The 24,090-nt window shown below is 39.2% G+C and overlaps 1 protein-coding gene across 5 annotated transcripts in view; it reads right to left on the bottom strand.

Annotated features, from left to right (window-relative positions):
- CYTIP (cytohesin 1 interacting protein) overlaps nucleotides 1-24,090 on the bottom strand; it is a 76,168-nt gene that overhangs the window by 20,672 nt on the left and 31,406 nt on the right. For 2 of the 5 annotated variants that reach the window (XM_086718641.1, XM_086718640.1), the window contains 5 exons: nucleotides 12,246-12,405; nucleotides 5,001-5,050; nucleotides 4,705-4,759; nucleotides 627-729; nucleotides 320-413 (listed from right to left, as the gene is read on the bottom strand). In XM_086718641.1, the coding sequence (XP_086574767.1) occupies nucleotides 320-413; nucleotides 627-729; nucleotides 4,705-4,759; nucleotides 5,001-5,050; nucleotides 12,246-12,314 (371 nt within the window). In that variant the 5' untranslated portion in view covers nucleotides 12,315-12,405. Of the gene's footprint in view, nucleotides 1-319; nucleotides 414-626; nucleotides 730-4,704; nucleotides 4,760-5,000; nucleotides 5,051-12,245; nucleotides 12,522-24,090 lie in introns of those variants that run through there. The other 3 variants (XM_086718642.1, XM_025924887.2, XM_086718643.1) reach the window with 3 other exon arrangements.

The following is a 24,090-nucleotide window of genomic DNA, read 5'->3' on the forward strand; positions in this document are numbered from 1 at the left end:
GAGAATGTGGTGCCAGTTTAGTTGAATTTGACATTAAGATAAATAAATAAATAAATTTTCTAAATGCCATCCCTCCCACACAGATGTTGGGGCTATTGATGTCCTCTGACTTTAGATGTTGACAACACTTTCAAGTTTGAGGAAACCTTGAGAAACAAAAGGGACTGATAATACACGTCTGTACCCACCCGATCCCAAAGCTTTGGTGCACTGCCTCCCTTCTTGTGATCCTGAACAAAAAGCCTATTCATTCACTCAACAGGCATTGTGAGAGACCATAACATTTCTGAAGCCCCATGGGAAGCAGATGGATAGTTACGTTAACACGTTTCCTGAAGATCTGATCAGGTCAACGACTTGTTTGTGGGTAAAGCCTTCCGTGCTCACACCATTGATATTTGCAAGGACATCACCTGGGAGATGCCAAGGAAAGTGAGTGTTAAAACACTTGCTTAAAGAATCCCTCCTGACATGCAAATAAAACAAAACAGGCAAGCCCCAAACCTTAGCAACATAAAAGAGGGAAGAAAATTCAAAGCAGCAATCACATCCTGACCTTCGGTAGCATAAAGATTTCTTTTCTTGCTATTTAAATCATTCCCAACATGAGCAAAGTTATAAATTACCAGTTTGCAGGCCAGCGTAGTGGGCTGGGCTATCCTCCTGTATTTTGCAAATCAGAGTGCACATCTCAGAAGAGCACATGTTCTGGTTCTGGAGCCTGTAAGTCTAAAAATTCAAGTGATACATAATTATTATTCAAAAAATTCAAAATCTATGTGTCAAAAAATAAAAGGGTGTTGATTACGCAGCAGAACAGGTAAAAGTACAAAGAACAATTGGAAAGGCTTTCTTGAATATAAACTGAATCAAAGGTACCAGTCCTGAGATTCTATGATGAAATCTGTAGCCAACACTTTTCATTAAAAAAAAAAAAAAAATCCAGGGTGAGACTAAAAGTGGGATAAGACTGGCTCAAGATTTTCCATTTTCAAGCCTGAGAGACCACCTGATGCTCTCATTATTACATATCTATTAAGAAAAATTAGGTTTCTTATTTCCCAATGGGATAAAACAATAGTAGCCAAAAAGCAAAGAGAAAAATCTCTGTGTGGTTCTCCCAAGCTAAAGCACTCATTACAAGAGCATATGGAACAGTACACATCCAGGAAGGGAGATGTGCCAACAATAATTATTTTAAATCAGAGCTCTGCAAATAACGACAATCTGCCCTGTATTTTTTCAAAAGTGCTATAATTGACGTGATTACCTTCTTGTCTAAGTGCTCTCTGTATGCCTGCCTGAATACTCACCGGTTCATTAGTCACTCAACTAAATTAGAAAAAGTTATGCCTCGTCTCTTGCCTCAGTTCGTCAAAAGCCGCTTGGTTTTGTTTTTATTTTTGTTTCAAATTGTACCAAGAACACTCCATAAATATTGCTCGATATAGTGGCCCAGTGACCTATAACAAACATATTTTTCTTTTTCACACATTTAAGTTACGAAGCCTGGTTCCATTTAGAATCAAAATCAGTATCTGAGTTGAGTAATCTGATTCCTAAAGTTATTCCTATTACAGTACTGCTTCTCCGTGGAGAAATTAATGCCTGATGTTCACTCCTTCTTATTTTACAGACGCAGAGACTCCAGAACCAGAAGTCAATCATGTGCATGCAACTCCTAGAAACTTGACTTAGTTAACATCTAAGGAATCTCTATTCACTCTGCAAGGCATTTAGAATCCCTATATCATAAAGGTACGAGGGACCTTTAAAGGTCATTTATTACACTTCCCTCTATGTCAGATCCCTTTAACAGCTTTTCTGCCAGGAAGTCTTGCTACAGCCTGGACCCTTTCAGGAATGAAAAGGTGATCTAGTCCATGCGGTACATGAACCAAAGCTCTAACAGTCACTCCTCTGGGAAACCACCGTTATAACAGCTCTTATTAGCAGTGAGAATCTGCCCTCCAGGTCCAGTGATCAAAGTGAGTACGATGAGGGGAAACATGTTGATTTACACAGCCAGCATATATGCGCACAACCAGTGTAAAATTTGTGGACTGGGGACAGAGAAGAAAAGGCAGAAGCCCCATAGTTCTGGATTGAAATAGTCAAATAATCCCCCCCCATCCCCCTCACACACACACACACACACACACACACACACACACACACACCTAGTCTTCTAGTTCCCATTTTTAGAAGCCAATGACAGAACAATCCCCTGCATTTCTCAGAGATATAAAAGTCACATTGCCCTCTCTCAGGCCCAGTGACCTTTATTCTAACACCTGCCATTGTTTGATCTACTGGTACCAGGCACGTTACTAAGGACTTTATATGACGTATTGTTTCATTTGAAACTCCTAAGAATCCCACCAGGTAGCACCGAGAGAACAGGAACTTGGTGTGTATGAATCTAACATTTGTGTTGCTATCAAACTGTGTGACTCTCACTAACAGTATAAAACTAGCACCCAGGGAAATCCAAAGGGGATGTGTAGTTTCTTTGCCAATGTGCCCTTCACTTGGTAGACCAGAACCCAAATACATGTTAACCATGGGTGCACGATGGGGATACATGAGGCTCTATCTGGTCTTCAAAAAATTCCCAGAGTATTTCCCCTATTTGATGACTACTGCAAATCTTAGGACTGTTAAAGAATAGATTATGGTGTGGGGACGCTTGGTTGGCTCAGTCGGTTAAGCGTCCGACTTCCACTCAGGTCATGATCTCGCTGTTCGTGGGAGCTGTGGTGACGGCTCAGAGCCTGGAGCCTGCTTCTGATTCTTTGTCTCCCTCTCTCTCTGTGCCTCCACTACTCTCTCTCTGTCTCTCTCAAAAATAAATAAACATTAAAAAAAAAAGAATAGATGATGGTGTGGAGCTGGCAATGGAAAGCATATACCAAGAGGAAATTGGCAGAGGACTGGCTTCCTGCTTTACTGGAACACACTGCAGTTCAGAAATAAAATCATTAACTCATGTTTATCTACAAAGGTTCTAGCTGCTGTAACCTGCTGTCCACTAATGATAGTTTTGACTTGTGCTCCATGTGGAGTCAGCATTCATGGTATGGGGGAGAAACATGGGGAAACAATGACATATATCATAGAAGAGTAAGAAGAAAATCCTCATTTGTTACATTAAATAGGATAAGTGGGTAGTCATCGATCTTGTTTCCAGTAGCAACTGCTACATACCCTCTGGATAATTCTCATTTAAAAGCAAGCACAAAAGGCAGTGTCTCCACAGCAGAGAGAGAGAGCGTTTCGTATGAATGGGGAGTAAGAGAGAGTACTATGCTTCTAAAACCTCATAGAAGAATCATAGATGTCACCGAATTTAAAAGTAGAATAGTTCAGAAAGTAGAAAGTATCTTTCTTCTTCCTATAGCCTTCTCCCTATTCCTTATAGCTAGGGTTCCATTTGGTTTCTTCATTCAGAAGGCATGTTTTACTTATTAGCAGTTTCCTGTTCCTAATCTTCAAATACACAGCATCTTTCCAATTTGGGGGCTGATATTCAGTCACCAAAGTTTTTTGAAAGCAGCACCAGAGTTAATCTCAAAGCTGATGTGCACTATAAGAATACGATTATGCAAAAGACTATGATTATCTAAAAGAAATGCCAAAGTGTGATGGAGGAAAAAAAAACAATAATACATAAGCTATTACTGTTGCACTTAATTGGACTGGACTTCATCTGACCTAACTCACCATCTTTACAAATATGGCCATGAAAAAGCAGAGAGCAAATAAGAAATGAAATTTTTAAGCTATTAGAAATTGAAACCTATATGAGGCACCTGGGTGGCTCAGTCAGGTGTCCAACTTCAGCTCAGGTCATGATCTCATGGTTTGTGAGTTAGAGCCCTGCATCGGGCTCTGTGCTGACAGCTCAGAGCCTGGAGCCTGCTTTGGATTCTGTGTCCCCTTCTCTCTAGCCCTCCCCTGCTCACGCTCTGTCTCAAACTCTCTCTTTCTGTCTCTCTCTCTCAAAAAATAAATAAACATTTTTTTGAAATGTCAAAAAAAAAAAGAAATAGAAACTTACAAAGACTGTTAGAAACTTCCTAGAGCATGAGACAATATGCAGGTAGACCCAAATGTTCTAAAATGTTTCAAATAGTAATTATAAGGTGTTGTCATTAAGAAAAAAGTCCAATTTCCTTCGCCATATCCAAGATGAAATCCTTAGTATCTCAAAATGTAACAGAGGTTCCACACGAATACATGCAGTTCCATATACACAAATATACACGCTTTCAAGTATTTCTTGAATGCCAGAGAATAGATTTAAAATCTGATATACAATACAAAAATGATTATGCAAAACACATCCTAAATGCAAATATATAAAATCCACATCTGTAATAGAGTATTTCACTTTCTTATTTAGAAGATCTGGCTGAAACCAAGTGTTTCTGATCAGGCTCAGACTTACAGGAAAACTAAAGCAACTCAGAACAAGGAGCTGAGCAGGTCTCAGGGGTTTTATTTTGGCTTCAATGTTTTCTTTCCTTGATGGCACCCAGCACGCTGAAAAACTCCCCCAAACCACTGCACACTGGATAAAAGTCACAGATACAAGTCACGGAGCCCATGATTCTCTGATCCTGTCTTCACTCTTTCTTTGCAAATACCATACTATCAGTACCACTTTCTTCATTAAAATCTGGAAAATTGAAAACTGCCCACCTGGATTTCAAATCCAAAAGTTCCATTATCTTGCTTTTCCACGGTAACAAGCTTTCTGTAACAAAAAAAAATTGAAAAATATGCATGAAGACCAAAGTATCACATTTGTCACAGACGTATCATTAAATAACTGCCACAATTACGAACAGCTGACGTTCATGTAAACTGTAGTATGTGAGACTCTGTGTGTGTGTGTGTGTGTGTGTGTGTGTGTGTGTGTGTTGTCGTCCACAGTCTGAAGAGCTGTGCTCCTGAATGCCTTGGTGAGAGACACAAAAATACAAGAATCTCTTTACCTTTGAGACCAGGAGAAGTCACCTAAAGAACTTGATCTCGTCAAAGCAAGCTGAAAAATAGAATAAGCACACAGTTATCCAAAGGTCCTTAAGACACAACTATGAAGTGTTGTAAATCACCAAGCACTTTGTTCTTTGTCACCTTCTTTGGCCCAGCTCTGGGAAATTGTTATGGAAAGGTAGTAATTTCCATTTTCTAGTGGTAGCAAAGGAGAGCGGGGGAAGGGGAATGTTGGAGCATTAAAAGGCTAAATGAGGCTCAGATAATAATACACCCTGGCAAAAAGAGTCCACGTAATGTGGCAAAACTCCAAAGCTTCCAAAAGGAATGTCATCTCTAATCTCTATTTAAAATAGCCTCCGAAAGATTAACCATAGCAATTTCTAATCACACGGAAATCCAAAGAAAACAACACCCACAGAATGGCATATAAAACTCAAAGGCTTGATAGTTTTTTGAGATACTGACGAAATGACTGTATTTATTATAATAGTTCAATATGTTACTGTTTTTAACAGGATAAAATAATCTCTAAAGAACCAACTCATATGCAGAAGCACAATTCAGGTGAAACCAGGGACTCCAAACCTCAATTCTGCTTATGATTGATTTTTGCAGAAGGTCTGGAAGAGTGCGGTGAGATCTGCAGCCAAGAGAGCAAAGGAACCAAATAGTATAAACAACAGGAATACTATCACCTTTCCTCCTCGGCATATTTTGGAAAAAGATCCTATAAACATAAACTTCCGAGATACCTTCTACCCTTGTAAATAGGAAACGTAAGCAAAAGGCAGCATCTTGTTTTTTCAGGCGATGGCTGTTTTTTCTGTGTTTTTGTGTTATTGTTTAGGAATTAACAAATGGTAATCAGCCCTTTCTCAAATGTTGGTCCAGTGGCCCAAAATGTAAACTGCAATCCTAGCTAACCCACGGGTGTTTCATGGTCAACCTGACACGCCTGTCATCTATCAGTGAATACATAAAAATGTCAGGGGCCGCTTGGGTGGCTCAGCCAGTTAAGTTTCTGACTCTTGGTGTTGGCTCAGGTCCTGATCTCGAGGGTTGTGAGTTCAAGCCCCACATCGGTCTGTGAGCTGACGCTGTGGAGCCTGCTTGGCATTCTCTTTCTCTCTCTCTCTCTGCCCCTATCCTGCTCATGCTCTCTCTGTTTCGCTCTCTCTCTCTCAAAATAAATACATAAACTAAGAAAAAAAAAGTCAGGAGAACAACACATAATCCAAACAAATAGAGGTTGAAAATCAGAAGGCGAAAAACACATAAAATTAATGCACAAACAAAACCCTCATTAAGGCATTTGTTAGGACAGAAGCCTACGTCACTGTAATGAATCTGAATTATCAAGTACGAAATGCCAGCCTTTTCACAAACTTTCTGAAATGGCTCAGCGTTCAGAATTTGGCTACTGATTGGTCAGTTAAGCTAATGTAGGGAAGAGATGATCTCTCCTCGCTTTGATGCAAATTGATTGTGTTTTGGAATTCCTTGTCTTTTCAGTTCCACCCCTCAAATCATTTGCATCATCCTGAAGTCTGCAATCAGAAGGCTCAGACCCAAAAAGATTCTCTAGATTTGCCAGAAATTATTTATTTTCAATTTGTAAGGACTAATGATAGATGGCCCGCAACAATGTGCATAGTTTATTTCATCCTGATTTGTCCTACTAACCACAAACATGGGCGAGGGACGACTCAGCTATGCAGTAGGGCTGCCTTCTTATAAAAGAGAGCAATAAACTTGATATTCCCAAGTATTTTCATCTCGCCAGCACACTGCACTCACATTGTCTCAATCGACTTTCATTATTTGCATCTCCTGGGCTTTTATCCTTGTTTCCGATTGCAAGCTTCGTAGGTAGGTCATATCTACCTGTTACCTGTTATCATAGCCAGGGCTTATATTTAAAAATACTACTCTTGCTATCAATATTCATCATATTAGTCACACATTCTTGTATGTGGAGACTGTATGTGTATTTATATAAAGGGTATGCTGGATCAGATACCTCACCTCTGTACAAAATTATCTTTATCCTTAGAGCCAAGTGGGGACTGTACTTGTTTTATTTTCTACCCCAGTGCCTAGTGCAGTGCCTGGAATATAGGGGAAACTTCAAAATAGCTAAATAGACAAATAGAAGTAAACTATTAGACACCAACGTAAGTAAGTAGTGGTGAAAGATCAAGTTCAGGAGAAATGCATTAAAATGTTCTTCAACTTTGCCCTTCATCAAATTTTAAATATTTGCAGGAAAAACTCAAGGGTAATCATTAAAAATAGAAAATTAAATTTAAGAAAATCCCAAACACGTGACAACATCAAAAATGAAAAACAAAACAAAACAAAACAAAAAGAACAAAACCATCTCAGTCCAAAAACAGCAAGAACCATAAAGGATTAATAGGAAACAAAGGAAGTTCTAATGCCTTAATACATAACTGCCAAATGAATAAATGGTGGCCAAAATGAATGAGTTATTTCCAGCCTTTCCTCAGCAATTTTAAATGCCCTTTTGCCAGGCAAATAATCACAGCACTGACAGGAACGTTAAGATTTCATCTGGTCCACCTGTAACCTGCCTTCTAAAGTAAAAAAAAAATCATTCCAGATAAATTCAAATATAAAATAGTTTAACTCCACAAGACAAACCCAAATCCTCTACACAGAAAGCAATTTTCCTACTTTTCTCTGGCTCACCTCTCTATCTAGCTAATCGACTAGTTGAAAATATTTGCCTAGCACACCGTGAGGCGCACGGCAGAGACCCAATTCCTGTGGATCAACTGATTTGGGTTACCAGCAACACACACACAAAATCAGACTAAGTCAAATTGTAAATTGGTTTCTACTCTAGATCAGCGATGAACCTCTCTTAGGCACCTAATGTTTAAAGAAAAAACAATTTAAACAAATTAGGCACCATCAAATTCTCTGACACGTGCCACATCTTGACACACAGCCTCCTTGCATGTGATCTGGGCTGTCAGACTCAGGCCATGTGAAAGGGAATGTTCCCAGGGTTCAGCCCGTGCTCAGGCACCCGGGTATCTGCCAAAGTGGGAAGAAGCATGCCTAAGGCCTTATCCAAAGCATCACCCTTTGAAAAATATTTTGCCTACAGCCCTTTTCCTAGAGTGAGCGGTCCTGTTCTAGGCTCTAACCCGTTCTAGGCTCTAACCCAGGGCGTCAGTGCTCCCGAATGCGCTCCCAGCCAGAGCCTTTTCTCGGGGTTGCAGCGGAGACACCAAAACGTATGGATAAGGAACGGGTGTGTGATGAACGGCATATGCCGGCAACAGCTGTCTTTTATTACACATTATCTAATATGAGAACTCTAGGTTTGGCAATTTGGCAGGCCTGCAAGCCACACATTCAATGACGACCGCTGATTAGACAAAGCTCCTTAACCCCTTGTTAGCCACTAATATAAAGATGCCTGGGGTTGAGTTTATGATTCCTCTTCTTTTGTTTTTAGTCAGAGGGCTTCAAAGATCAGGCATTAATATTCAAAACGGAATTTTTGCCGCTATGCGGTGATTTACAATGTCCCTCTTTAGGGGGAAGCCAACACTAAATATGTCAGCTGTCAGTTTGCAAAAGATCAGGGTAATCTGTAGCTCAGCCAGAGAGCCAGCAGACTCACAGGAGCTCAAAGTTCAATACTGCAGCCACTTCTGCTGCTAAGTAACAGATTGTTACTTCCTGGTCCCCACTGAGTGAATGCATTTCCGGAAAGTATTGGGGGTGGAGAGAGGATATATATTAACATGTTTCTTTTGTTTCTATTGTTTGTTTCAAAAGCCCAAATCCTGTGCCTTGTTCTCTTTTCCAGTCTCTGCTGCAATCTCCCTAATTCTTCCAGGAATCCAGGTGTTTTGTTTTGTTTTGTTTTGTTTTGTTTTGTTTTGTTTTGTTTCTGTTTCCCTTTTAACCCAGGAACCTTGGGTTAGCAAGGCTCTACAGACTATTCTAAGATACAGCAAAATAACGGAACCGTGTGCAATTTCCTAACTCGTAAGTGCCCTTAAGGAACCCAAATAAATGTCACAGCTTCCCAAGAAAGTCTCACTGTGGACTCATGAGCTTCTTTTCCAAGAAAAACTGTGGGCTATTCACTCAGGGCATGCCACAGTATGAATTAGAGAATACTTTCCCAATTATTTCGTAGTGAAATTAACACAGTGTTAATGATCAGTTAATGATCAAGATACCTTGTTGCAGTTAGAAACTTGGGAGTTTGGGGTCACAGATGGGTGAACAGACAGAAATCATGTGAAAGCTTCTGCAGGGCAGAACCCATCCCAGAAATAGACACGTTACAGAGTTTAGCACAAAATTCCAGATCAGAACTTTTAAGTGAATTCACCCTTTCTGAAGTTGCCTATTGAGTAATAATTCAATAACCTGGAGAACGTCAGGCAAAGACAACCTGTGGTACCAGTGAGGCACATTCCAGTTTCTAACCCATTTGTCAGGTCCCTGGTTCTTAAACTGCCTTCCAACTGCAACCTACTACCCTTGAGGGAGCGGCCCAGAGGTACAATCACTACTCCTTTGTTATCACCACATTTATAAAGCCTATCTTTATTTCCTCCCGTCTCCTTCCCACACTGTTTCCCATTGCAGGGATTTTTACCCCCCAAAAATATGTTCAGAAGTAGAAGCTGTACTGAGATGTCTGTCGCCTCCTACAAATACAGGTATTGAGATAAGAGGTACACACAGAAATCTATTTTTAAGCAATTCCAAGTGTAAACACCCAAATGCTTCCGAAGATTAATCTGAAACTACATGCTCACCAGATACAGCTTTGCAGAAACTAAAGCCAACAATAACGAGAAGTATGAACTGTTGAAGTCAGCCCTGAAAGTGTTGAAAATAACAGTGGGCAGAAAAACACCTGCTCATGTGGTTGCCTCACAGGGATCTTGTTGCCTGCGATTCAGGGAGTGCCAAATGGGTGATTATTCTCTACAAACCACTTAAAGGAAATGAACATCCATTTGGAAAAGCCTGAAATGTTGGGATAAACTTGCATCAAGTCTCATTGATGCTAACTGTACAGAATCATAAGTATCATGCAGAAGAGAGTTTTTGTTTTGCCTTCTTTTTTTCCTTAAAGTCATTCTCACAACAGGAAGAAAACACTGTTTGAATAGGAGTTTGCTATGGGAGAGAATAGGAGAAAACGGAGAAGACGGGGCCTAAAAAGATGAGAACATCAGATAGATTCGTCGGTGTGAGAATGTGGGCATTTGTGTGTATGTAGGTTATATACCTATGCACAATGCATGTGTTTTGTGTGCCCAAATCCCTCTCCTTATCTCCTTCCAGTAACCTCGTACTGACTGCCTTCTTTTTAGTGGAAGCTATCTTCCCTCGAGTTTAAGACCAGATGTGACTCCTCCGTTTTCACTGCCTTTCACAGCCAAGTCTCCGGGTCTCCTCTCCATTCTGTCCATTTCCTTTTTCTCCAACTACTATAAAAGTTGGTCCCTCATTGCTAGTCTCTACCCAGGTACTCACCATGTTTCTAGAGTGAGGCTCCTAAAACCCTCTACTGCTCAAACATGCCCAGTGGCTACCTGTGTTGGTCAAATCACTGCTTCCTCAGGGGAAGTGTTTAGTAAAGCAGCCCGCCGGCTTCTCGGCCTTTACGCTAAGATCAAGCGTAAAGGAGCCCAGCACCAAGGTCTCCACTCCCCTTCAACAGACACTTATTGGGTCTCCCAGACATAATAATGTGCTGTTACCTCAATGTGCCCTAAAGGCCCCGAGATCTGTGCCTAGGCATTAATTATTCCCTTGCTCTGGAATACCGTTCAGAATTGGAACATCCTATCCTTCAAGGTTATATTAAAAGACACGTCCTTGAATTAGAGCATTTATGTTGTGTAATGCCTATTTTGTTCTGCCTACTGAATTGTTAACCCTAAAAGGCCAGGAAATGCATTCTTTTCATCTCTGTACCTTCTACACACTGCTCCATATCTGAAACCTGAATAAAGACCTTGGTGCTTCCTATAGCTGCTTTATTTTCAGACAGGCAGTAAATTGATAGAAATGTTCATCACTTGATTAAACTTAATGTCATAAAAGCACTTTCGCATTAAACGAAGATCAAAAATCCCAACCATGGCAAATTATGCCTTATCTTCATTGTGAAAAATAACGAGGAATCAGCTGTATACATGGCTGAGAAAAGATCATGACTCGCCCACTATGCTCTAACTCTCTAATCCTGAAATTAGAAGGCTTAAGAGGAGCACATGATGTACATGCAGGATTGAAGGGCAAAAATTCATGCTTTAAAGCAATTCCAGTTCTAAATTCAGATATGCACTTGGAGCCTGATAGCAAGTTATATAACTAAAACCTGAAGGGGTGCTATGGTTAAAAAATTATTTTAAAAATTGGAAATTGTAGAATCAAAGAAACGAAAAATAAACTCAGCTGGACATGGATTTTCCTAAGTGAGTTTTCATCTCTAGGGAAATCCCTTACAATAAAAATAAAAATGAGAACATGATGGTTGAGCACCAACTTCACGTCAAGCGCTGTGTCAGGCACGGCGCATTTTCTTCACTTACGCCAAAGAAGAGCTCCTTAGGGTGGCTCTATTATTATCTCCATTACAGAGAAAAGAAAACGAAGTCTTAGGCAAGTGGCTTGCCCAAGGTCCCACCAGCTAGTAAATAGCTGAGCTGGTACTCAATCTGCCAATTTATCCAGTAAAAGCCTTCATTCCCAATGGCATTAGGTATGTACCTGTGCCCCCGCACTGAAAATAATTTAGTCAACAAATGCTGTCCTGGAGAAAAGGTACTCTCATTCCATTGAAAATGACTATCACGGAGTGAGGCTGGGAGGCATAGAATCAATGGGACACATACAGGGGGAAAAGATCAATGATTCTCAAACGGGCCACATCTGCATGCACTCTCTAAGTTTGATGCACTTAACGATTTTCATTTTACCTGAACACCTTTCAAATGAGAAAAACAATCTTCTTTTAAGTTTGGCCTTGAAAACAATATTTTGTTATGGTCTTAAATCTTTTGGACTAGTCCATGAGCAACCTGGGCTTCTTAGCTGCGTCCTCCCCCATACTCTTAGTGACTAATTCCAAGCCTCTAAAGTACAAGTTCAGTGCAAAGTCAGATAAACATATCACTCTGCTCCCAAGAGAACAGGAAAACTCTGAAAGTACAAAATAGTAATCATACCTGCTTTCTTCCCCGAGGCAAAGTGGCCACTGTGTCTGCCAGCATTTGAATCCTTCTATTATCATCCATTCGGAAGCTGCCTGTGAGTGTGGAGTCAGAGTTATAAGATGGACCAGCACAGTAGTCCACCAGATTGCCATTGCTGTTCTGTTGCAGGAGCCTTTGTAAAGACATTGTGAATAAAGATTACTCCAGCTAGCACATGGTTGAGTGGCCTTGCAGGATGGGGGAAGCTAAAACTCTAACCCTCTGACAAGTAATCAAAAGTAGCAAAGCAGAAAGAGCCCATGTGACTTCTGTGGTTTTAGGTACTTGTTACACAAACCCTATCTTGCAGTTCACTCCCATTTCTCAATGCTTTTTTTTTTCTTTAAGCCCCTGGGAGAAACAATACTTTTACCGTTAAAAAAAAATCAACTTATTATTTTCTCTCTTTCAAAAAACCAGAACTCTTATGCTTTTATGAGCTGTGGCAAATTGTGTTCAAAAAACCATCTGCCTTATTTTAAAAGGAAGAAAGAAATATCTCCCCAAGTTCTGCCATTTGTTACCCACCCATTCTCCTACTTAATATGGGCAGTTCAATGTCAAAGTCAAGATACGCAGACATTCAGTTCTTGTGGATATAAGCAAGAATTACAGGGTCCAGCCATAATGTTCTCTTACAAAGTCCTTGTAATGTACTTTCCCCAAAGTACACCCTAGCTCATTAATGTTCATCAAAAAGGCATTATATCTGCCACTTGGATAACCATTCAACATTCTTCCGGTTGCCCTTCTACTACTTTGTCCTGACTAAAATTATCCATCATCTTACAAGGAACAATGGGAGGAGAAGACCAGCACGTTCAGAGCTCAAAGTTGACCCTCTCTTAGACTGGACTTTGCTGCAGCATCAGCCTGTCGTCCTCGGGGAATAATGGAAAGAACAGGAAGTTATCAGGCAAACCAAGGTGGCGCAAGAATGTTTCTTGTTGGTCCGGGCATGAATATGGGTCAAGGACGCCATCATGAAGTACTCAAGATCACAGATACTTTTTTTGGTGGGGGTTTGAGACCTGTAGTTTTGAGAGAACTGGTTTCAGAGGAGGAGCGGGGATGTAAGTAGAGAAAAGAATCAAAACAAAAACCAAAAAAAGAAGTTTTACCTACTAGAAAAAGTCAACTGTGATTTTCAAAATAATTGTGAAGGTCAATAGTAGGACGTAAAGGAGTTAGAAAGTTTTGAACTAAAATGGAGGTCAAGGTAAATCCAGGCCGAACAGAAGCTGCCAAGTATAAAGGGTAAAATCTTGAACAAAACGATGTTTCTAAAAACATAAAAATATCTAAATCAGGGATTACAACTGCATTTGCCTTCAGGGCCCAGATGGGTAAAATAATATAACATAAATGTGTAAAACAAAAGAGAGTGGTAGAGACTTCGACAACTAAAGAATGTGTCAGTTATGAAGACATTTATGTGGTGTGTGTGTGTGTGTGTGTGTGTGTGTGTGTGAGAGAGAGAGAGAGAGATTTTGAAACATCTCCAGGCTATGAGGTACATGACTTAAATCAACACTATTAATTGAGGACAGCAGTGCACCTGCCCCCTCAGAATTTTATAAAGTTAAGTAAATATTTTCATATTTCAAAATGCCAAATGGAAATTATACACTTGCCTGATATAAGGCCATATAGCAAAATGACAACCAAGCATTACAGATGGATGCCAAAATTGTATCAATTTAATTTGTTATGCTGACCTTAGCTAATATAAATTATAGAAGTTTATTATTAAATTAAGAAATTAGAAAAAAAAGCTTTACTTATTTTATGACATTTGTTTAAGAAGGAGAATCTTTCAAATCGTAAGATCCATTGCTGTGCAACCAGAGACAAAGGCAGAGCTGACATTCAGTCAGTATATACCAGATTGGTCAGACTTGTTAATTATATATTTAGGACCTGGCCTATTTTGATTGGCCAGTTTCCTTCTCTGATTGTCAAAGTCTTGTGTCATACCAGTTATTAAATATTTTTAATAACATCCTCCATCAAAAATAGCCTTTGTGATAAAATGTGGAGAAATACTAATATTTTCATACAAATATGACTTCAAGCCTCAAACCCTTGATTCACAAAGGTGTTCTACTATTTACAATTTATTTGTTCTATAGAATTTACCTCAGAATAATTACACTATTCTGAACTCTCTTCCTCTTCATCCTCCCCTTTATTTTATAAAGCTGATTCAGAAAATAAATCAGATCAATCTATCTACCTACTCAAAAGATTTCAAAATTGCCTCATTGTCCACAAAATAAAATAAAATAAAACTTTTAAAAAGTCCAGTTCTTATCTAACTTTATTCTCTGAAATGTCATATCATTTTTTTCAGATCTTTCTTTTGAACTTAACATATGATATTTAGATTACACCTGGAAAGTAAGAGCCAATGTGTATCTTTAAATGTATACTCGTGTCCTATGTACAGAAAGCATTCAAGCAATGTTTGTTAACAAAAAGGGGAGGGAAGGGGCGCCTGGGTGGCGCAGTCGGTTAAGCGTCCGACTTCAGCCAGGTCACGATCTCGCGCTCCGTGAGTTCGAGCCCCGCGTCGGGCTCTGGGCTGATGGCTCAGCGCCTGGAGCCTGTTTCCGATTCTGTGTCTCCCTCTCTCTCTGCCCCTCCCCTGTTCATGCTCTGTCCCAAAAAAATAAATAAACGTTAAAAAAATAAATAAATAAATAAATAAACAAAAACAAAAAGGGGAGGGAAGTAGATATTCAACAAAAATGAATTAATATTCATCTAAAGCACCAAAGAACAAAAACTAAACTGGTAGAAAATTCTTGTATTATGGACCCATAGTCCAAAGAGCCACAATCTTATGTAAAGAGAAATCTGAGAGATGCAGAAAGAATCTCTTTTAAAATATGTCTGTCATGGGGTGGTGCCAGGGTGTCTCAGTCAGTTAACTACCTGAATTTTGGTTTCAGCTCAGGTCAGGATCTCATGGAGTTGGAGCTCTGCATCAGGCTCTGTGCTCTCTGTCCCTCCCCCACTCATGTTCCCTCCCTTCCTCTCTCCTTCTCTCCCTTCCCCATTTCTCTCTCTCTCTCTCTCTCTCATCTATCTTTTTCTCTCTCTCAAAATAAATAAGCTTAAAAATATATATATGTCTGTCGTCTACTCAGAAAGCTAACATCCCATTATTGGGGGGGGGACATTCTTATTTGAGGCATTTTTTCATAAATATGCAAATACTTGTGGATTGAGTTAAGTTTTAGTACAAATGAATTGAACCCTGAGGTGCTGGAACATGGGCAAGATGTGATAGAGGCCTCTGAGAAGGGTATATACCTAGAGGACAGAACATAGAAAGGCAGGAGGGTCTAGAAGGCAAACTTGGCCAATTCCATACATAACACCCATTAAACTCATAGACAGCTATAAGAAGGTTAACAACAGCGGTTTCAGTGCCTAACTTTTTGGATTCAAATCCTGGCTCTACAAGTAGCGTTTGACCTTGGAAAAGTCATTTATTCTTTCTGCTATGGACTGAATTGTGCCCCACTATACTCATATGCTGAAGCTCCAAACCCCCGTGTGACTGTATTTGGAAACAGGACCTATAATTAAGGAGGTAATTAAAATTAAATGAAGTCCTAGGGTAGAATCATGATCCAATAGAATTGATGTCTTTATAAGAAAAGACATCAGAGAGCTAGTGCCTGCTAGCTTGCTCTCTTGTCTCTCTGCCATGTGAAAACATAGGGAGGGGGTAGCCGTCTGCAAGCCAGAAAGAGAGGAAAGAGAGCTCTCACCAGGAACCCAATCTATGGGTACCTTGATCTTTGACTTTCCACCCTCTAGAACTGTAATAAATTTCTACTGTTTAAGCCACCCGGTCTGTGGTATTTGTTATTACAGTATTGGTCCAAGCTGACTAATACGCTCTCTAAACCACAGTTTTTACATATCTAAAATTAAAAGTTGTAGGGAAGAACAGATAAAATAGTCCATGCATAGCGCTTGGTTCAAAGTAGAGTATTACTATTGAATTTTAAGTAATAAGAATTCAAAAGGAAAAACTTCAAAGGAAATTACTTTAATTCTCTATGAAATGCCTTATCTACTACCAAATGCTCATATATGCAGCAAGGATGGGCAGTCTAAAGGCCAGAGTACATGTGAAAACCCTTGTTGTCCTGTACCATTTTGCAATGCTTGCAAAACACTGTCAGAGCCAACGTCAGAAATTTCTGGGTTCCCATTACCCCTAATTCATCTATTCGTTAGAGTAGATATGGGACAGAAGGAAATGGCTGCTCAAAAAAAGAAAGAAAGAAAGAAAGAAAGAAAGAAAGAAAGAAAGAAAAGAAAAAAGAAAAACCCAAGAATTCCTTTGTGTCCTTCAGGTTTTAAGATAGTGGTTGGGTTTATTTTATTTTGGCTGTTTGCCTTTATTTGCACAAGAAGTCTTTATTTGCTTCCTGGAAAACCATAGGGTTTTGTTTTGGTTTGGTGTTTGGTTTTGCTTATTTGTTTTATTTTTGCGTTTTGCCTTCATTTACACAGGAGGCCCTTATTTGGCTACTTGCACTGACATAGACACAGGTTATAGTCACACAGACAATATTTGAGTCTTTTATGTTTGAGTTTATGTAAGGTAAATTTAATTTGGTAGGGCTACTCTCATATCTGAGAGCTGACTAACAGTGACAACTGGCTTATCCTATTTATCACCTATTTGTGTGATTGGACTGGGTGGATGGGTGTCTCTATCTTCCTCAAAAACTCTGTGTGGGTCCCTGGGATTCTGAGAGAGTTCCTTAAAGGGAATTCTCCTTCTTCAGAAAAAGGTAAACGACAATCAGGGCTGGCTCTGAAAAATAACAAGCTGAGGAAAGGGAAATAATAGAAACAGAGATCATGAAGTCCCTATATTAGAAACCCTAATGTGGATACAAACCAAATACTAGCTTCAAGTTGTGACGTACTTATTTAAAACCACACACACACACACACACACACACACACGCAAGACTTTAAATCTAATATAAATAATAGTTAACAATAGATCATATCCATTATGTTTTATTACAAGTACAAGGAAATTTTCTGACCTATTGAAGCTTAATCCAACCAGTCATGAAGCTATGGGTAGACTATAGTGCCACCTAAGAGATTTAGCTGCTGAATTCATCTGGGGTCCTAAACAGATTATCTAGATCAGTTGTTCATGAATCCATTCAGTAAGATAATTTCAAGCCTTATTTCAAATGTAAAAACAGATTATCTTTGTGCATTCATTTTGTGCATTTATCGCATAGAAACATAATCAACTGCTTTTTAAAAAAAATTATTTACATCATTTTACCTACTTCAGGTTTAGGGAGCGTGCTCTGAGCATGATGGGACTATGCCAAAGATGGGTCTCTAAGAAGGTCCCTGTTAAAGGTATAAAGTTGTACATGTTAAAGGTATAAAGTTGTATGTGGGCCACTTTGAGGTGATACGTATGTGTGTAGGTTTTACACCGGATCTTTGTGGGTGTGTCAATACATCTGTACAAAATGCTCTGTAGGTACGAAGGACTTAAGTCTTCAGGACACAGTCTCTACAAATTATTTTATTTATTTTAGTTATTTATTTAATTTGAGAGAGAGCGCGCACGAGAGACAGCACGTGTGCGCGCATGCAAGGGAGGGAGGGGCAGAGGAAGAGAGAAAGACTCTCAAGCAGGCTCCACACTCAGCGCAGAGCCCAACGCAAGGCTGGATCCCAGGACTCCGGGACCATGACCCGAGCTGAAAGCAAAAGTCCGAGCTCAACGAACTGAGCCACCCAGGCACTCCCCTACAATGCTTTTGAGACTGTGCTCCTCAGAATGTAAGAAGATCCTTGAGTTACCCAGAGGAGAAAGGGGTGCCAGCTTCTGGAATTTCCAGCCCTGACTTGAACCACAGTAGCTCCATCTTTATTTGCTTTGTACTGTGTTCCTCCTCATACCACATGGTTTCCTTGGCTTAAAAAACGAAAGCTACAGGCTTATAGAACAGAGAAAAGAATCACAACACATACTGTGTGAAAAATAATAGCCTGTTAAGTCACTCGTTAAGAAAGTGTCAGTCCGCAAATGAGTTTCCTGGTATTCACAGACATGGCTCTCTTTTGGAGGGAAAAACACCAACAGTGAGATAGCTAGGGTTCGTGGGGACAAGCCCCAAATGAAAAACGTTGTGTACCTGAGGCGCTTTCTGTTGCCTACTCCTGTGAAACTGTTTCTCCTCCGGGACAGAACCAGAAAGGGGCCACAATGCAGCCTTATACACAAGCCAGACTTAAAATGGGAGACCCCGGCTCCAAACCACACCAATGAGCTTACCGAATTGCCTGTCAGTATTGACCAATCAGAACAAGGCCCTTCCAACCTTTTTGCAGAAGGGCACTTTCTCTATGGGAGGCCTGCCTGACTGGGGTCTGTCTGTCTGTTGGTGCCGTTGCTCCTGTAACAATAGTAAAGACTCTTTAAGCATGAACACAAAGTAATGAGTGACCAGTAGCCCAAGGATCCCTAATTCTGGATTTGCTGAAAAAAGGTTTTAAACTACTTTTTTCCCCATGAATTTATTAAGAGAAAGGTGAAGATGCTTTAAGCAAACTGAAGTACATTTTCATCCTAAAGAAGTCATTCTCTGATATGAAGATGCCTTTCTCAGAAATATAAAGTCTCTAAGAGAAATAAATTGGCCACCTAATTACCAGAATATTTTCCTTGCTTGAGGATTATTATCTTAAAAAAAAAAGTAGCTGTTTTTTTTTTTTCTTTTAAAGTTGCTTCATTAGTAAAGCATTTGGGATATGACCAACACATTTAAACATAAAGGTAAAAATATGTATTGTTTTTTATTCTAACAACCATAAAATAGGTGAAAAGTATCAGCTACACCTAATAAAAATTACTTCAGTAAAGTATGTGGTTTCCATTTGAACATAGGGGTAATTCACTGAAATGAGTTCATTCAGATCCATTTGAGTCAAAGAATAGGACCTTAAGCATGTGGGCAAGAAGATAAAATATTTATAAATAGATAATATATACATATGTGTGTATACATAGATGAGTGTGTGTGCGAGAGAGAGAAACTGTAATCTTTATTGGTGATATGGTTGCATAACTAGAATATCCGTGACAATCTGCAAGCCACTGAAAAGCAGACTCAGTAGACGGTTTTCTTAAGTGTGAGTTTCAAAGGATACCATATAAAGAGAAATGAATTTATCATACTGCAGCAATGGATGAAAAGAACTGAAATAACGGGGGAGAGAAACATTATCAAAAGAGCCAAAAACCATAAAATAGGAATGAACCTAGCATGTTTAAGATTTTATGAAGAACATTATAAAATCCAGACTAAGGAAAAGAAATACCATGTTCCTATATGAGAAGAGTCCTTCTTATAAAGATATCTGTAAATTTCCTAAAGTATTCAATGTACTGCACATCAAAATCCCCACAGGTTTTGTTAGCTTGTTTGTTTATAACATTTTATATACGTTCTTACACTCATCTGAACAAGAAAGTACACAAGACTGGCTGAGAAGAATTTGAAAATAATAGTGGTAGGTAAGTATGGGAATTGAGAAAACTATCGTACCTGAGTATCAAAAAATATCATAGGAGTTAACACCATCAAATAGAATAGGTCAATAAAAAGAATATTAACAAATAGAATATTGTCAAATGGATAGAGAATCCCAAACACATCCATGCATATTCAGGTATTATATCATTAAAGCAATTAATTTCATCAGGAAAAGAATAGACTCTTCAATAAATGTGGTTGCTACCCATGTGGAAAAAAATTAAGTGATAGTATTTTATTACAATGAATAATAAATTCCGGATGGTTTAAAAAGTTAAACGTGGGGCGCCTGGGTGGCGCAGTCGGTTAAGCGTCCGACTTCAGCTCAGGTCACGGTCTCGCGGTCCGTGAGTTCGAGCCCCGCGTCGGGCTCTGGGCTGATGGCTCAGAGCCTGGAGCCTGTTTCTGATTCTGTGTCTCCCTCTCTCTCTGACCCTCCCCCGTTCATGCTGTCTCTCTCTGTCCCAAAAATAAATAAATGTTGAAAAAAAAATTTAATAAAAAAAATAAATAAAATAAAATAAATAAAAAGTTAAACGTAAGAAAAAAATTTTACATATATGAAATAGTAGTGGAAAACATAGAATATTATAGTAAGATCAGGTTGGGAATGGTTTTCCTAACAATATAAAAGTCCAGACAGCATTAGCAACATAAAGATTAAAAATTTATGTCCAATGAAAACTACAATGAACATAGGTCAAAGCTAAATGGCAGATATCAAGAAATTGTGATGCATAATTGATTACAGAAGAAATACAAGGCATCAACACATTTATTAAAGGATATTCAAACATGTTAGCAATCAGGAAAGTAAAACTTGAAATAATAGACACTAATTTTACCCACCAGATAAACAAAAAAATAAGAATGGATAATACCTAGTACTGGTAAAGTTATAGTTAAGTGGACTCTTAGAACTTTGTAGGAATATAAATCAATAAAGCTTTATTAATAATTTGACAGTATTGAAATCAAAATATACATACCAGGAATTCTACTAAGAATTTACCATACAGAGGTACTCTTAACACATGCAGAAAACAGTACAAAAATGTTTCTTGTGACATTGTTTGTAATTATGAAAAATTGGAGTTTTAAATGTATATATATTGGGAAGTGTCTAAGTAACTGATGATAATTCCATGGAATATTCTGCACCCATTAGAAAATACAAAATAAATATGTACATGCATAAAGATCTTTAAGGGAAATAAAGCAAGAGAAAAGAATAATGTGCATAATAGGATCCCATGTTTGTTCCTTAAAAAAAGATCATTTATGTAGATGTGCACAAACATATGCCAACCTGTGAATACTGGTTACTGCTGGAGAAGGTGCTGTGGGGGCAAGGGAGGAGGGGTATGAAAGAAGCCCTACAAAATTTAGTCTATGTGTTTTGAACCTTTAATAACAAATATGCATTCCTATACTAGTTGGTCAACTTAAAAAATACCAACAATTCACAGAGAATGTTAAAAAGACAATCACCTTTCGTTGATAATATCTTAGCATTTTCAAGGTCACCATACCTGTTTAAGCTTAGTGATGAGAATTATTGGATGTGTGGTGTTTGTTCACAGCCTACGATTTTGCTTTGTTTAATGGGATATTTTGCACCCATTTAGGGAATTCTTTCATATTTCTTTATCATTTTCTGTCAACCAACTAAACTTCTTCCTCAGGAAGGACCGCTGGACTCCCCACAACATAGTGTAGTAAAGGAGAGGAACACAATCACAAGCCACTGATTTTTATGCAAGTAAAGGGCACCGGTTCGTCCTATTGAAACCCCCTCCTAAGTGGCAGAACTGCCAAGTTCAGTTCTCATTAGTCTTCTATTACCCCTCCCCTTCCCCACCACACACGCATAGCTCCATTTCAAAACCCAGATCTTTCATCAAAATTCAAGGTAAACAAGTGACAGTGTTCCTTCCTTTTCCCTCAGTGAACACCTTGCATCACCCTCAGTACTCAGCTTTTTCTTAACTCGCCCAGGGGCTGCAGGCAGTGCCACCCCACAGAATGGGGAAGGGTTTCGGAACTGTAGAAGGGAGCTTCTTAGAAAGCAAGAAACCTGTCTGGGACTGGAATTTTGCATACTACTTGGAAGACTAAAATACCTACTTGCTAGGTAGGTAATTTCCTCCTGGCCTTTGAATAAAATCCAAACTCCTTAGCCTGCCCTTTGAGGTTGTGTATATTCTGGTAGATCCTATGACCTCATATCATACCACACCCTGGTTACACTGGCCTTTCTTCTGACCCTCTAACAGAAAGCAGTTCCTCCTCAGGGCTTCTTGCACTCACTTTTCTCTATGCCCAAAACAGTGCTCTCCCCACCATCTTCAGGTGGCTTGTCCTCTGTCTCTTCAAAGTTCAGCTCAAGTATTGCCTCTTGGTGAGGCCCAAACTATTCCTAACTGAATGGATAAAGGTGTTAAATAAGCCAGTCCAAGCAGAACAACTCTGGGAGGGAGTGTGCACCTTGGAGTTTCCTAAGTAGACAGCTGTCCAATCTACTGAACCCCTGGAGCTGCCTGGATTGACCTTACTACCTGTAAGGGATTTGCTTTCGACAATAGCAAGAGAGGCAGCAGAGAAAGGCTAGCAGGAAGCAACTTAATGGAGTGTACTTCACCTTCTCCATTTTTGCTTTTAGAGTCTAGAGAGATGGGGTGTGTGTGTATACGTGTGCATCAGAAGGAAATACAGAAGAACAATAAGGTAACTCTAAGAATATCAGAATTCTCTATTTTACTTCCATCCCTGTCTACTTACAAAAAGAAGGAAAGACATGAAATCTTAATTTCTCTGAGATCCAAATGTAATACAGGGAAGGACAGTATATTAGTCATTTCCATGTGTCCATAAAGTTATGAACAGAGCTGGCTAAAATGGGCATCTATAAATTTTTCCTATTATTTAATGGAAATAATAAAGTCAGACAGACACTGTACAAGGTAGTAAGCACAGGAGACAAACCAATGACAATGCATCCTTCTTTGGTAAATCCATAGTTAGAATCTTCAATATAGAATCAACTAAATATACAACTGAAAAAACATATATATCCTTGAAGTCATAAGAAAATACTAGCTGAATTTACCGAATGTTAGACTGGAAGGAACCTAAGAGTCATCTCAGCTAACTCCCTTAATTTTGGGGTAACAACAACAACAACAACAACAACAAAAACAACAACTAAGCCCTAGAAAATGTAAGTCTCACTGAAGAGACAGAGTAATTTCATGGCAGAATTATAAGTAGACTACTTGGTATCCTTCGATCCTACAAGCATTTACTGAGTATATAATCATAGTAACATCTCGGCAATGTCTAAAGTGTTTACTCTCATAAAAATCATAAGAATAGTATTATATTTATCATTATTTTTCAGATGAAGCTCACATACTTGCCTAACCTTACACAACGAATATCCAGGACAGTCAGGATTAAAATCCACAGCAGACATTTCCAATGATAACAACATTAATCACTGTGCAATATTGCTTCCCCAAAACTGCTCTAACACTATGGGGACATAAAGATGAGCCAGATAGGACCTTGCCCTCATGGAGATCAGAATCCAGACATATAGGGAAAAAAGTCTCTCAGAATGATAGCAATTAAAACAATAATTCAAGGGGCACCTGGCTGGCTCAGTTGGTTAAGTGTCCGACTTCAGCTCAGGTCATGATCTCGTGGCTTGTGAGTTCAAGCCCCGCGTCGGGCTCTGTGCCCGGGCACAGCTCAGAGCCTGGACCCTGCTTTGGATTCTGTGTCTCCTCCTCTCTCTGCCTCTCCCATGTTCATGCTCTGTCTCTTTCTGTCTCTCAATAGTAAATAAACGTTAAAAAAAATTAAAAAAAATAAATCTAAAAAATACTATGGATTTACTAAAGAGGGACAAATTATTTCCTCTACTGTAGCTCAGTTCATCCCCCTAAGAAATTTACAATCTAGATACAGTGGTATGATTTGTACATAATTAAATCATAATAAAAAGGAAGAGTACCACAGGGACTGAACTGTGTCCCGCCCCCCAAAATAATGTTGAAGTCCTAACCCTTGGTACCTGTGACCTTATTTATTAGAGTGTCTTTGCATACGTAATCAAGTTAAGATGAAGATTTAGGGTGGGCCCCAATCCAGTATTATTACCCGTGTCCTTATAAGAGGAAAACATCATATTGAAGGGAGACACATAG

Source organism: Puma concolor, chromosome C1 (assembly GCF_028749965.1).
Source record: "Puma concolor isolate L17-30 chromosome C1, mPumCon1.1.hap2, whole genome shotgun sequence".
NCBI classification, from domain to species: Eukaryota; Metazoa; Chordata; class Mammalia; order Carnivora; family Felidae; genus Puma; species Puma concolor.